The sequence below is a fragment of the Mustela nigripes genome, chromosome 14, assembly GCF_022355385.1.
Source record: "Mustela nigripes isolate SB6536 chromosome 14, MUSNIG.SB6536, whole genome shotgun sequence".
Taxonomy (NCBI): domain Eukaryota; kingdom Metazoa; phylum Chordata; class Mammalia; order Carnivora; family Mustelidae; genus Mustela; species Mustela nigripes.
The window spans coordinates 58,349,812-58,362,957 of NC_081570.1; the positions used below are offsets into that span (position 1 = coordinate 58,349,812).

The 13,146-nt window shown below is 35.3% G+C and overlaps 1 protein-coding gene across 4 annotated transcripts in view; it reads right to left on the bottom strand.

The window, feature by feature from the left end:
- The window catches only part of PTGER3 (prostaglandin E receptor 3), a 195,811-nt gene that overhangs the window by 155,038 nt on the left and 27,627 nt on the right, over window positions 1–13,146 (bottom strand). For 2 of the 4 annotated variants that reach the window (XM_059375111.1, XM_059375110.1), the window contains exon 2: window positions 7,594–7,773. The exons of 1 other annotated variant lie outside the window; for it this stretch is intronic. In XM_059375111.1, coding sequence (XP_059231094.1) covers window positions 7,594–7,773 — 180 coding nt within the window. Of the gene's footprint in view, window positions 1–1,561; window positions 2,329–5,708; window positions 5,736–7,583; window positions 7,774–13,146 lie in introns of those variants that run through there. One more of the 4 variants, XM_059375114.1, reaches the window with a different exon arrangement.

Sequence of the window (13,146 nt, forward strand, 5' to 3'; positions counted from 1 at the left end):
GTGTTCTCACCTGAGAGCAGTTAGGTCCCCCATAATATATTTTGCAATGGCTAGGGACATTTTTCTGATCATCATGCTAGCAAAGTATTGCTCTCATCTAGTGGATAGAGGCTGGAGATATTATTAAACAGCCTACAATGCACAGGGCAGCCCCATAACAAAGAATTATTTGACCCAGTATGCCCAGAGGGCTGAGGTGGAGAAATCCTGCCCCAAGGCCGTACCACTTTGTCCCATTCTGAGAGGTTATAGATATATGCTTAGACCTATACTTCTCACAGGGCCACTAGAATTTAGTTTCCTTTGAATCCCCTGGAAATGATAATTTGGGACAATAAACTGAAAAGGTATCCTAAAATGCCCTCCCCTTCCCAAATAACACCCATTCCTTTCTCCAAAATGCAGGTTAACGGCCATCTTCTACAGGAAATGATTTCCTATTTTAGTTTCACCTCTCCTATATGCTTTCTCTAATAGAAGCTCTGATCAAATTCTTTCCTATTCCCTACAAGATTATACATTCATTGACAGCTGAGTTTTTAGGAAAAAAAATCTTTGTGTCTTAACACCTACCGGAATGCTTGGCACATCATAGGTACAACAACAAATACATGTTGAAGGAAAGAACAAGCCTGGAGGACTGGGTTGGATTCTGAGCACCCAACTTCCAAATTGGATTTGCTCAGAACTGGTGTGGGTGAGCAAAGTGGTATCGGTGGGCACAACACCCCAAGAATATCTAACGATGTCTGAACCCATGCCCTTCAAGGACCTGAAACTGGGCAGTGTCTCATTTTATGGTATGTAGGTTCAAAAACATCGTGGTGATATTTCTGGTCTACCAGAAGCTATCATTATGACGTTTATCTGATGCAACAGGGCAAAGACTATAGAGATCATAAAATCTGGTTGGGAGCCTAGAGCCCCATGGGAGAAGGAACAGTCAGAGCTCTCCCTAATTGCCTTTTCTTAGGAGGAAGAAGCCTGGTGCGCTACTTTTGTTGAGGTTGGCCTAGCAGCATATATTCTATAGAACATCTCCTTTCACTAAATAAGGAAGAGGTAGATTGAGCTGAATGAGCACATAGAGGAGAGTATTGGGTAAGTCCAAAGGGTGTCTCTGATAGTAATGAGCTCACATAAATACCCCGGTACAAATCTATCAAAGGGTCTGACTACAAGCAAGGACAATTCTTTGGTTGGCTGTCTATAGATTATACTAGAATCCACAAATGAGAGGATGAACTAAATTGAGAATTATTTATAAATGTGCTTTCGTATTAATAACAAAAAATCTGGGATTATAACATGACTAGATATCACGTTGAAAATAGGAAAAGGGCACCTCAGATCTACAGCAAATCAGTGATAATTTGTACTGTACACAGTTATAGAATGTAAAACAAATTGGTATTATCATTAAGTTAGCATAATGCTGCTGCATATTACATTGTGCTGTTATTTGACAAAGCGTGTCAAATAGGATTTCAAAAATATATTTAACACAATTTCAAAAAATATTCCTGACATGGGTTGGCATCAGGAAAAAAAGACAGGAACATTTCAGAACATTCAACTTTATTTTCCATTGACAAACACAACATGAAAAACACACATTTATTAAGTACACAGACTAGCTATGAATTGAATGCCATCAAAATTTTGATGTAGTTTTCAGTCTCTTATTCTTTGTCTCCACAATCCTGAAGGCTAGCATTTAAAATATACTGGAAGAGGTGTTTACCTATGGTGGGGATAACTCCAAAAAAACTTTACATGGAGATGACAAAAGTTTATCTTCCCACTTAGTCAAGTGTGTAGGGATAGGAGGCTGAATAGGAAAGATGGAGAAACATACGTTTTCTATGCTGAGTTTTACATTATTGATTAAAGTGTCAATGTTTTCAGTTCTTGCTTAAATCTGCCATGTAAATAGTACTTACACTCATTTATTGTAAACAGATGAAGATAATCCGTGCCTATTTTAAACTTTTTTTGTGTAAAGAAATGTTCAACTTTATGCTATTTGTCCATACACATTAGGTAAGAGAAGAGGGAGACAGTAAAATATTTCATACAAATTCCATATATACATGGAAAGAAGAGAATTTAGTAGTCAGTGATGACTGGAGTGAACTTAACACCTGATCTTACAGAAAAGAATATTGGCCACTCCTTGCTTTTTCCTACTGACATTCACGTGATAAAGATAAACGTGGTGCCTTCCTCTCTTTGATTCTGTGGAAGGGCCTAAAAGGATGGAGAAATTTAACAAATTGCAAATGTATAAGGTTCCCTCCGTGTCTGTCTTTATGTTCTCTACACCCCCTCCCTTTGCGTACTGGACATAAGTACATTTTCAAAAGTTGAAAGAACACTGGAGTGTATCAGTAAGTCATATGCATTTTTCTGTGTTTGACATTATCGCTTTGACTCTACACAAACAGAAAATAAAGAAACCATTTTCAAATAACTGTTGAAGTTTGGTGATTGGCTACTTTTTGTCTAGCTATCTGATCCACTTCAATTAAGAAGCCAAAATATTCTGTTTCTAAAGCAATTGACAAAAGACTGTAAGAGCTGCACTTTTTAAAATGACTTCAGGGGTGGAATCATCTCCAAATGCTCAAAAACTTGGAAAAATCTGATTTTGTTCCTCATGATCATCTCTTTCCTTTCTATCTTTACTCCCATAATAAAATTGTTCCGTCAAAGCAGACTTACTAAAAAACAGACTTAGATCTGTTTCATATATTAAGGCATAAGCCTGCTAGAAATATGAAGCTGTTCTCTATCCTCTTAAAAACAATACCAATTTCACCAACAGTAAATATTTCTATTACTTTCTCTTTGTTGAGAAAATGAATAAACAGGTTGGAGGCAAGGGGTTTGGGGCCACAGTCTCGTTCCTAATGAAGAAACATGTAATCCAGTAAATATTTAGGTCATTGATAATATTAAATTGATTGACTTAAAATTTTGAAAATGAAAGAATTTTGATTCTCAATAAAGAAAGTAAGTGATATATAAATGAATATGGATGGTACATATCTGATTCTGTTTTTCCAGATAATCAAAATATACTCAGTTTATGGTATCATTATGTCATGGTTTAAAATTCAACTTGTATAAATTATAAACCTTTAAAATAGAATCTTTATTTTAGGAATTATAAAATAGAGAATATATAAAATAAAAATTCTGTGCTCTATTGTTCCTTAAAAGAGTAGAGAACAAGGACAAGTGAGAAAGAAAATGTTAAGGGGCATGTTTTGAGGATATCTTTCCATCTGACTTTAACATGAATTGTTGATCTTCTTGTAAAAAAAATAATAATAATTCCTTAACTCTAGACTTGGGGAAGTCTTTCTGAGAAGGGCATAGTCTCAGTTTTTCCTTTGTCACTTGGAGAACAAGTTCACTCTGCACTATTCTTTTTATTTTCTTCTGTTTTATGCAAGGTGGCTCAATCCAAAAAAAGGTATTCAAAGAAGACAGGTAAAAGATTTTACTGGATAACTAGAGATATGAATTCCTAATAAAACTGAAATCTTTTGAGTAACTCAGCTTAATATGAAATTTCATATGAAATCAGTATCTATATAAAGGATTCCAATCTAACAGAATTATAATTTTAACATTTTCCCTAATTCTCTGTTTCATGCTTCATATGTAATCACTAGTTAGTTGTCTTAGAATACCGAACTGCTACAACTCTTTAACAAATGTGCATGTGAGTTTTAGGTTGATTTTCAAATTGGCTCTATCAAAATCTATGTTAGGAAACATCACAGATGTATGCCATCTCTTATCAGAATTTTATTGCAATTCAGATAACAGTCCTCTAAATATAGCCACTGTGTTAAATAGTCCTCCTTTTTAAAATGATTTAATCTTATTCATTGCACAATTCTGCACATTTACTAAAACCTCAGTTTTAGCGATTTGGGGATGTATGTGAGCATAAAACCGTCAATAAACATCTCTGAAGATTTGGCATGGGTGATGGTCTAAACTTTTCACATGGGTAAATCATAGAAATTTTAATTTTCCACATTAAGCTTTTAATATGTTCTTAGGAATAAATACTCTGCAATCTTTCCATGTCACTCATCTTCTGGTATCCTGTTTATTTTGAGAACAGCTTTTGGGGTTAAATATTTAAAAATAAATATGAATATATGTGTTTAAACTGTGAACAATAAAAATTTTTCTACTTTCTGTCTCTGATTTAATCCCAGTACAAAAGAACCATTAAGTGATTGCTGACACGGAAAGATTGAAACTAATCACAAATTAGGACTCAAAGCCAACAGATAAAAAGTATCAATGAATAAAAGATCTAATTCACTGGAAAATCTATTATTAGAATATTGTCACAGATTGACCACCTTTGAAAAATAGTTATGTCTTGAGAGTTTCTAGTTGGTCCATCACTCTATGCCAGCATGGTCCCAGGGTCTCTTACAGTTAACTTTTACATGAGCTTCCACAATTTTATTCTATAACGCAGCCAAGAGATTTTTTATATAATAAATAAATGTACACTTTTTGTGCACTTTTTGATTCATAGTCATTTAAATCTGTCAAGATTAAACAGATCTACTTAAAAATATCCTGGTATACAGCCTTAGGCAAATTTTGATAAATCTTAAGATAAAACATTTAAAGTAGTTTTGAGATATCCACTGCACTGATTTTATTTGAAACATAAAATATTCTTATTGGATATAGCACATCATCCTTCTCGTCTATGACAGCTTAGCTGCATAAATTCATCATTTGGAAAAACAGTCCTGCTATGTACAATCTACAGTAGCTGATTGTACCTTAATTTCTACATTATCCTCACTTCTTCCCAGGTGGTTTCCTAGGCCTTTAATTTTTTTTAAATCAATACTGTCAAGTTAAGAATCATCATAATTTATGCTCACATCTTCTTTTCCTGCTCAGACAGATACATAGATAAACAAAGTATATGAGGAAGAATTTAAAGGCCAATAAACTTAAACTTGGAAGCAGATTTTTAATGCAGTGACTTCAGATGTCTGTTCACTTTCTGACCACATCTAGGGCCTCTGTACAACATTTCTGAAATCTAACTTCAATTATCATCCAAAGGTTGAAATCATTTGGGGCTTATATTTCTTATCAGCTTTTCCCTGGACAAACCAATGGCTGGCCTGATAACAAAACCCACTCCATTTACATCATTTTTCCTTCTCCACTTTCTTTTCAACCTTGTTGAAAAACTGCCAGATGTGTCCACTCCTGCCACGTATCACGGGCAGAAATTTATTGTGAACTTAAGGATAAGTGTCAGGTTGTTTTGTCTTTATGTATTTCTGCGCTTGGAGGAAAAGTGGTATTTCTTTGACAGTAATCTCCATCTCCATTTGGAAGTATCAGTCTCTTAAATTATTAAATTATTAAAATACAGATAAAGCACTTTGTTGTACAGTAATATGTTACTACACATTTGAAGGTAAATTCATTTTTCTGAATTAAAGAAACAGAGAGCGTTCACCTCATTAGTATGATGGACTATAATGGCATGTGGCCCTTCAGTCATATGGCAGGCACCTTACCAAGACACACTTGGCTTTGGCAGCCATTCATTCATTCATTCATTGAATAAATGCTGAACTCTTCTTACATTTCAAGTGTCGTACTAGGTGCTGGAAGGGAAAACCCAATCCCACTCGTACCACTTAAGTCCATACCGTGTGTGTGTCTATCAGATTATGACCTAGGACCAGAGGACGATTCAAGAGGGAAGGCCTCTTTTCTGTAAGGTCATTTAAGTGCACATTTTTCCTGGGACAAAGGAGGTAGCTTTGTCTAATTCTTCATGAGGTGACTGGTGGGATAATCCAATTCTATATCATAGACAGATTTTATAACAGGGTTTTAGTATTAGGTTCTATATCATCTTTTTTTTTCTACAACATAGATTAGTGGAACCATCATGAATTACATAAACACTCTCAGCAGACCTTGTTTATCCACTCAGTTTGACATGGTATTCATAATAATAATAATAAATTGATTATTCCCAACTGACCTGGATGGTTTATATATTAATCTAATAGATATGTAGTACCTATTAAAATCAACTATTCCTCAAATGCCTACTAAACACGAGGGGAAAAGTAGTTACTATAAAGAAATATAAAATAAATCTCAAACTTTTAAAATTAGGAATGCAATAAGGCAAGCTGTAGATTACTATCTTCATGAGAAAATGTTAATGAGTTTGCAAAATGAATGCTCCAAAGGATACAAAGAGCATTTTGTGTAGGTCTCATTTAAAAGATTGTTATGTTTTGGGGGGAAGTTTTTCTGTTTGTTTTTTAAGTGCCACTCTCAAACTTAGTGTAATAATCTACTTGTGTCAAAAAGATACCTAGCTTAGTTATAAGGTTTGTACACACATAGAGTGTAAGAAAACATATTAATAATAAATATTTAGATACAGAGCTACTTTGAAGAGAGAATAGAGAAAGTGCTGTGAGGGGCCAATACTATTAATTTTCTAATTCTATAAATAGGCCAAACTATAGAAACTCTTTATGGAAACTTCAAAATATTTAACGGAGTTAGTATTAACTCTGTAGAAATTAGAGTTAGTAGTTAAATATCCAGAAGACTAGAGGATACTTTTGGTGGAACAATCAGGGAAGAGAACTAACCACAGTACCTGTATTTAGTTCTCAAATCAGTTCTTAAATAGCATTTTGAAAAATCACTTTCCTGACTCTCCAGATCGGATTCATAAATCTTACCCAGGCTTTTAAGAATGAAAAATACATTAAAAAAGAAGAACATAGAGTGATTTGGATAGTCATAAATCCTGTCATATTTCAAATAAATGCAATTGGCTCTTATATAGGAGTAAACATAATTACCAACACATCCAAAACTTAAACTTCGTTAAGTTCAGCAGATAATTTATGCATTGAGCAATATTTACATCAACACCACTGAATATTATGGATACATTTATGTTTCTTATCCTAATGCAACTTTTTAAAAAATGTAAGGGGAAAAGAGTGACATGGAGAGATAGAAAGAAAGAGAATACAGAAGATCAAGGTCTTTAGACAAAGGCAAATTACCGCCTATCTCTGATGATCTATGCATTCCGTCCCCCATGTACTCAGTACACTGGAATATTAACTTTCCCCACTCCACCCCCACCACAGACCAAGATCATTTATATAACAAAAAATGTTTTCATCCCATAAATAATCATATATTCAGCTACACATGGCAGAGACCCAAAAACACTAGACTGTTAATAATATATTTTCCTTTGTTTGCGTTTCAACACTTTTGGCACATAGGGGATTATCTAGGCTTCTGAGACCATTTAGCCTTATATCAAAATTCTCCTTCGATGCATAAACAGTGGCATGCTAGAGATGCCTAAATTCACAGTAAGGTTTATGGCTACTTTGTTGCCAAAAGCTGTGAACATGCAAGTTGATTAGGTGTTTTCTTTCATGCTCCTGTCTGTATTATTTCATTGGATAATGAGATAGGCTGCCCTTTCTGTCCATCATTAGAGCAGCTGGAGACAGCATTGGCTACCTGACAAAACTTTCGAAGAAGGATCTTTCTTAGCAGCAGATAAACCCAGGGATCCAAGATCTGGTTCAGTGAAGCCAGGCGCACAGCTATTAAGAAGAAGTTGCATTCTTTCAGCTTTTCAGTGTGAGTCTTGCAGTGCTCAACCGATGTCTGATTGAAGATCATTTTCAACATCATTATCTAAGAAAGAGGGACACGTAATTGTTCCAAAGATTAACAAGGTCACACGCATCTCTTCTATACAGCACTTTGCACATGGTTTACGGTAACTTGGTTTTAGATTAAAATGATTAATTCAGGCAAAATTTATGTTCATAGGACACAACCCTGAATGAATACAAGGCATTCCTACAGATTTTCCCACATTTTTGGCATTTGACATGATGTAGCTTTTTAAAAAGTACCCATTCTCAGGCTCTTGGTTTTGGGGATTTAAGAAGCTTGAAATTCCAAAAACACATCTCAAAATTAGCTAAGTTCATCTGTCTTGTCACAGAAAGTACCAATAGGTTGACACCCTAATGAAAGCCAACACTTCAACAAACCAAAACATATTTAATCTTAAACTTCAGAAGTTCTGAGAAGAAATTACAGGGAAAAAGGAGAAGCAAAAAGGGGGGAAATAATACTTGTTAGCATTTTCTGAGTCTTACAATTTGCCAGGGCTGTGTCAAGTTCTTCATATGCATTGAATAAACAATGAAGATGGTATTATTACCATCTCCTTTTTACAACTGCAGAAGCTAAGTTAAGTCCTGGCATAAAATGGCTGAACCGGACTTAAATGAGGTTTACTAATAACACTTGACATACGCCGCTTCACCTTTTTTTATTGTTATTGTTTTTTTCTCTTCCTCTTCACGATATACACAACACTAGAACTAAACTCCTAGAAGGCAAGATATGAGACTATTTCCCCCCTACTAGTATAGTCTCTATACCTAGACCAATATGTAATAGACAGTGCTCAAAAATAAAATATTTGTGAATAAATATATAATACGACATATGAATATATGGCATATAACATATATAAGTATATTTATATTTGAATGAATAAATATTTGTAATTTCTATAGACGAGGACAAATGAAGGTTCACATACTTCTCAAAAGGTATTCAGGCTCATTAATAATCAGAAAAATGCAAATTGTGAAGAAATAAGAAACCATTTTACACCCACTAGTTTGACAAAAATGAAGAAAGGAGACTTTTCCAAATGTTGGTATGGGGGTAGAGCAGTAAGGACTCTTTTCCACACCACTGGCTGGCATGTGAACTGGAGTAACCACCTTGGAGAATAAAGTGAGCACTATTTCACCTGCTGCCTGCCAGCCGTCCTGCACCTAGGAATATACCATCCTTAATTACTGCACCAGGAGTTCTATATATGGCTGTTCATTACAGTGTTACTCACAACAGCAAAAATCCCAGAAAGAAGCCAAACACAAGTTCATATTTGCAAGCGAAGAAAGGTACTGACTTTATAACTGGCTCCTAAATTCATTTTTCTAATTGTGCATGACGATGAAGCCCTTGAAATGTGGCCAGAACAAAGTGAGATGTTGGAATACATAATGACTATCTAATGAAATGATAAGATTTTTGATATATTGTATCAAATACAATACACTATTAAAATCAACATTGCTTCCTTATTATTTTATTATTATTATTATTATTATTATTATTATTACTTCTTAAAAGTGCCACTACTGGAAAATTTAAAATTGTATATGGGGCTTGCATTTGTTCCTCACAGTACATTCCACTGAACCCAAGGTATCTCTTGAAGCCCACACATATTTGGATGCTTGTCCTTAGGACATCAAGTTAAAGTCAACATCCCTGGGGCGCCTGGGTGGTTCAGTGGGTTAAGCCTCTGCTTTCAGCTCAGGTCATGATCTCAGGGTCCTGAGATTGAGCCCCACATCGGGCTCTCTGCTCCACAGGGAGCCTGCTTCCCCCCACCTCTGCCTGCCTCTCTGCCTACTTGTGATCTCTCTCTCTCTCTCTCTCTCTCTCTCTGTCAAATAAATAAATAAAATCTTTAAAAAAAAATAAAGTCGGGACACCTGGGTGGCTCAGTTGGTTAAGCAGCTGCCTTCGGCTCGGGTCATGATCCCAGCGTCCTGGGATCGAGTCCCACATCCGGCTCCTTGCTCAGCAGGGAGCCTGCTTCTCCCTCTGCCTCTGCCTGCCATTCTGTCTGCCTGTGCTCGCTCTCTCCCCCTCTCTCTCTCTCTGATAAATAAATAAAAATCTTTAAAAAAATAAATAAAAAATAAAAAATAAAAAAATAAAGTCAACATCCCTGAACATCCAAAACACGCTGCACCACAAACCCACAATCCCAGCAATGGCACTTGCTTGTTTTATAGCCATCCTGGCCCAATATGTCAATTATCTTTGAATGTTCCTTTTGTCTCACCCTCTTCAATGACTTTTGCTCTTGTTCCAACCTCATTCTAGTTCAGCTCCTCCACTCATCTGAACTAGAGCTATAACAGACATCCTAACTAAATTCAGCATCCTAACTAAATTCCAGCTCTAACCAAACCCTCACTAGCTAAAAAAAATTTCAATTTAATCTTTTTGGACAAATTTGACCCACAAATTCTGAAACCAATCACTGGCAAAGGACATAGAAAATTCCAGGTTTTACTTATAGGACAAATTCATCCCCTGGGGCTTAAACCACCCTACCAACTAGTAACTGAACAAAATTATGGTTCTACAAACAAATAAAAAGAGGGGACTATGTAGACAACCTTCAGATAGTCATATATTTTTACTCTGTAAATTTCTTTCAAAGCAATTTTTTCCAAGGGATTTACTCAATAAAAGCAAAACCCTTGTATAAATAAGTCAATGTTCAGTTGACTTCATTATCTATGTTAATAAGAAACTATAAACACATAAATCTCTAACATCAAGATTAAAGCTTAATAAAATATGGCCTATTTGTATAGTTGTATATATAAGAATTGGGTGCAAACAGAATATAAGATAGTTCATATATATAAAGCTATATTGTCATTATAAATAAATTATGTGAAAATGCAGATTTGTGGAAGGCAATGGAATTATTACTATTAATAATTTACCATTAAATAATCATTAAATTATTTTTAAAACTGTATGTACATAAAAGCATTTCAAACAATTAATGAAAGTTTTATTTAAAGGTGGTAATTGCCTTCATTGACAAGTATAAATTATTATACACCAATTTTTAAAAAATCAATCTACATCAGTATCTTCTGATGCTGACTCACGGTCCTGTGAACTGAGTGCTACCTCTCAGTGTGTACACAGATGGCCGTCAAAGAGATCGACATCTCAGTTCCTAGAACCTGTGAATATGTTATCACATGTGACAAAAAGGATTTTGTAGATATGGTTCATGGTAAGGGTCTTGTGATGGGGAGATTCTCCTGGATTACCTGGCTGGGCTCCATGTAATCACATAAATCCTTAAAACCTGAGAACTTTATCCAGCTCTGGTAAGAAAGAGGGAGTCAGAGAGATACAGTGTTGCAGGTTTTTAACATAGAGGAAGGGAGCCATGAATTGAGTTAAGCCATGGAGATGGCTTCTAGAAACTGAAAAAGGTAAGGAAGTAAGTCTCCGATTCTCCTTCAGAGGCTGGAGAAAGGAATGCAGCCCCATGAACAATTTGAGATTAACCCAGTGAGATTCATGTCAGGCTTCTAACAGAATTGCAAGAGGAATTGATCTTGTTTTAAGCCACTAAACTGATACTAATTTGTAAGAGAACTGCTGTAGAAAACTAACACACCTACAGATTGAACTCTCAAAAGATGTGGAGAGGGGATGGGGAGGAATTTGCCTGAAAATGATTTAACCTCTCTCATAGATACAACAGCTCAGTAAGCTTGTTTACTTTGCTCACTTTCTTAGGAAACTTTTTTCATTTTTATTTTTATTTTTTTTTAAGGATTTTATTTATTTATTTGACAGACAGAGATCACAAGTAGGCAGAGAGGCAGGCAGAGAGAGAGAGAGAGAGAGAAAGGGAAGCAGGCTTCCTGGGGAGCAGAGAGCCCGATGCGGGGCTCGATCCCAGGACCCTGAGATCATGACCCGAGCCGAAGGCAGCAGCCCAAACCACTGAGCCACCCAGGCGCCCCAGGAAACTTTTTTTAAAACATAAAGTAAAAGTAAGCTTAATCCTAACTCCTATTTAAATAATCTCAATTTTTAAATTTGCAACATGTAAAAATGAACCCCTGTTGTTCTAGTAGCATCGATTAGATTTCAGTGTTTGATTAAAAGGTACAAAATCATATTTTCAAAAGTGTTCCTTTAAGAAAAGCATGTCTCTACCAATTCTTTTTTCTCCCTTTTATAAGCTATTAGAAAGGTTGTATTTTGTTCTTTTAACCCCTCACCTCATCCAACAATTAAATATATTTAGCTGCCTACCATCTTCCATGAAGTGCACTGGGCTTGGTCTAGAATCATTGAAAAAAAACTAATTTAGGGCTGTCTGGGTGGCTCAGTCGGTCAAGTGTCTGACCCTTGATTTCTGCTCAGGTCATGATCTCAGAGTCATGAGATTGAGCCCTGCATCAGGTTCCATGCTCAGCATGGAATCAGCTTGAGATTCTCTGTCTTCCTCTGCTTCTCCTCCCACTTGCATGCCCTCTCTCTCTCTCTCTCAAATAAATAAAATCTTTTTTTGTTTGTTTTTTTACTCTTCTTAAGCTTTATTGTGTTTTATAGAACTATCCCCATCTCCTGTTCCCACAGTACTCTCTACCCTCAGTTACAAGAGAAACTAGTACAGGTTTAAATGGATTAGATCAGTCATGTTTTTTCACCTAGGCTGTCTCCTGGGCAGAGCCCATGAATACCTTAGAAGAGACGTAGGTATGCATGTCTACTAATTAAGTTGAAATACTGTTTGGGCTATGGGTTCCACATGTGATATTTTAATTATGCTACTAAACTGTATAATATCATGATAATAAAATAGATTGACATAACAAAAAGAGACTATAAAATTCACATTTGATCATTTTGATTTTCAAAAGAGCCTTTGTAAGTTACATGCAAAATTATTCCTGCTTCATATTTCTGAGCTGAAATTTCTGGTACTCACATGGCCTACTTCGCACAAATATTTTAAAGGAAAAATAAACCTGGGAAAAGCACTCAATTATACAGAGTCTATGAAATAAAGACAGATATGCCAAATAAAATACTTCATGTACAATGATCATATTTTTTTTTTCTAAAGGTCCTCACTGAGTGAGTGATCACTATGAAAATTTCAAATAAACAAAGAGTTATCATACTGACATTTCTCTTGGTACAGATCTCCAGAGATTTATGCTTTCTTGACAATTTGTTAATTACCCTTACAAATAAACAGTACAAAATAAAAATGTCAAAACTGAACCTCTGAATTCCCCCTGTGATATGCTATATTTCTCATCCAACAGAAAAAAAACCAACAAACTCACTTAAATAACATTTTCATTTTTTAACAAAATGAAGTATTGAAATTCCCCACCTTTTTTTTTA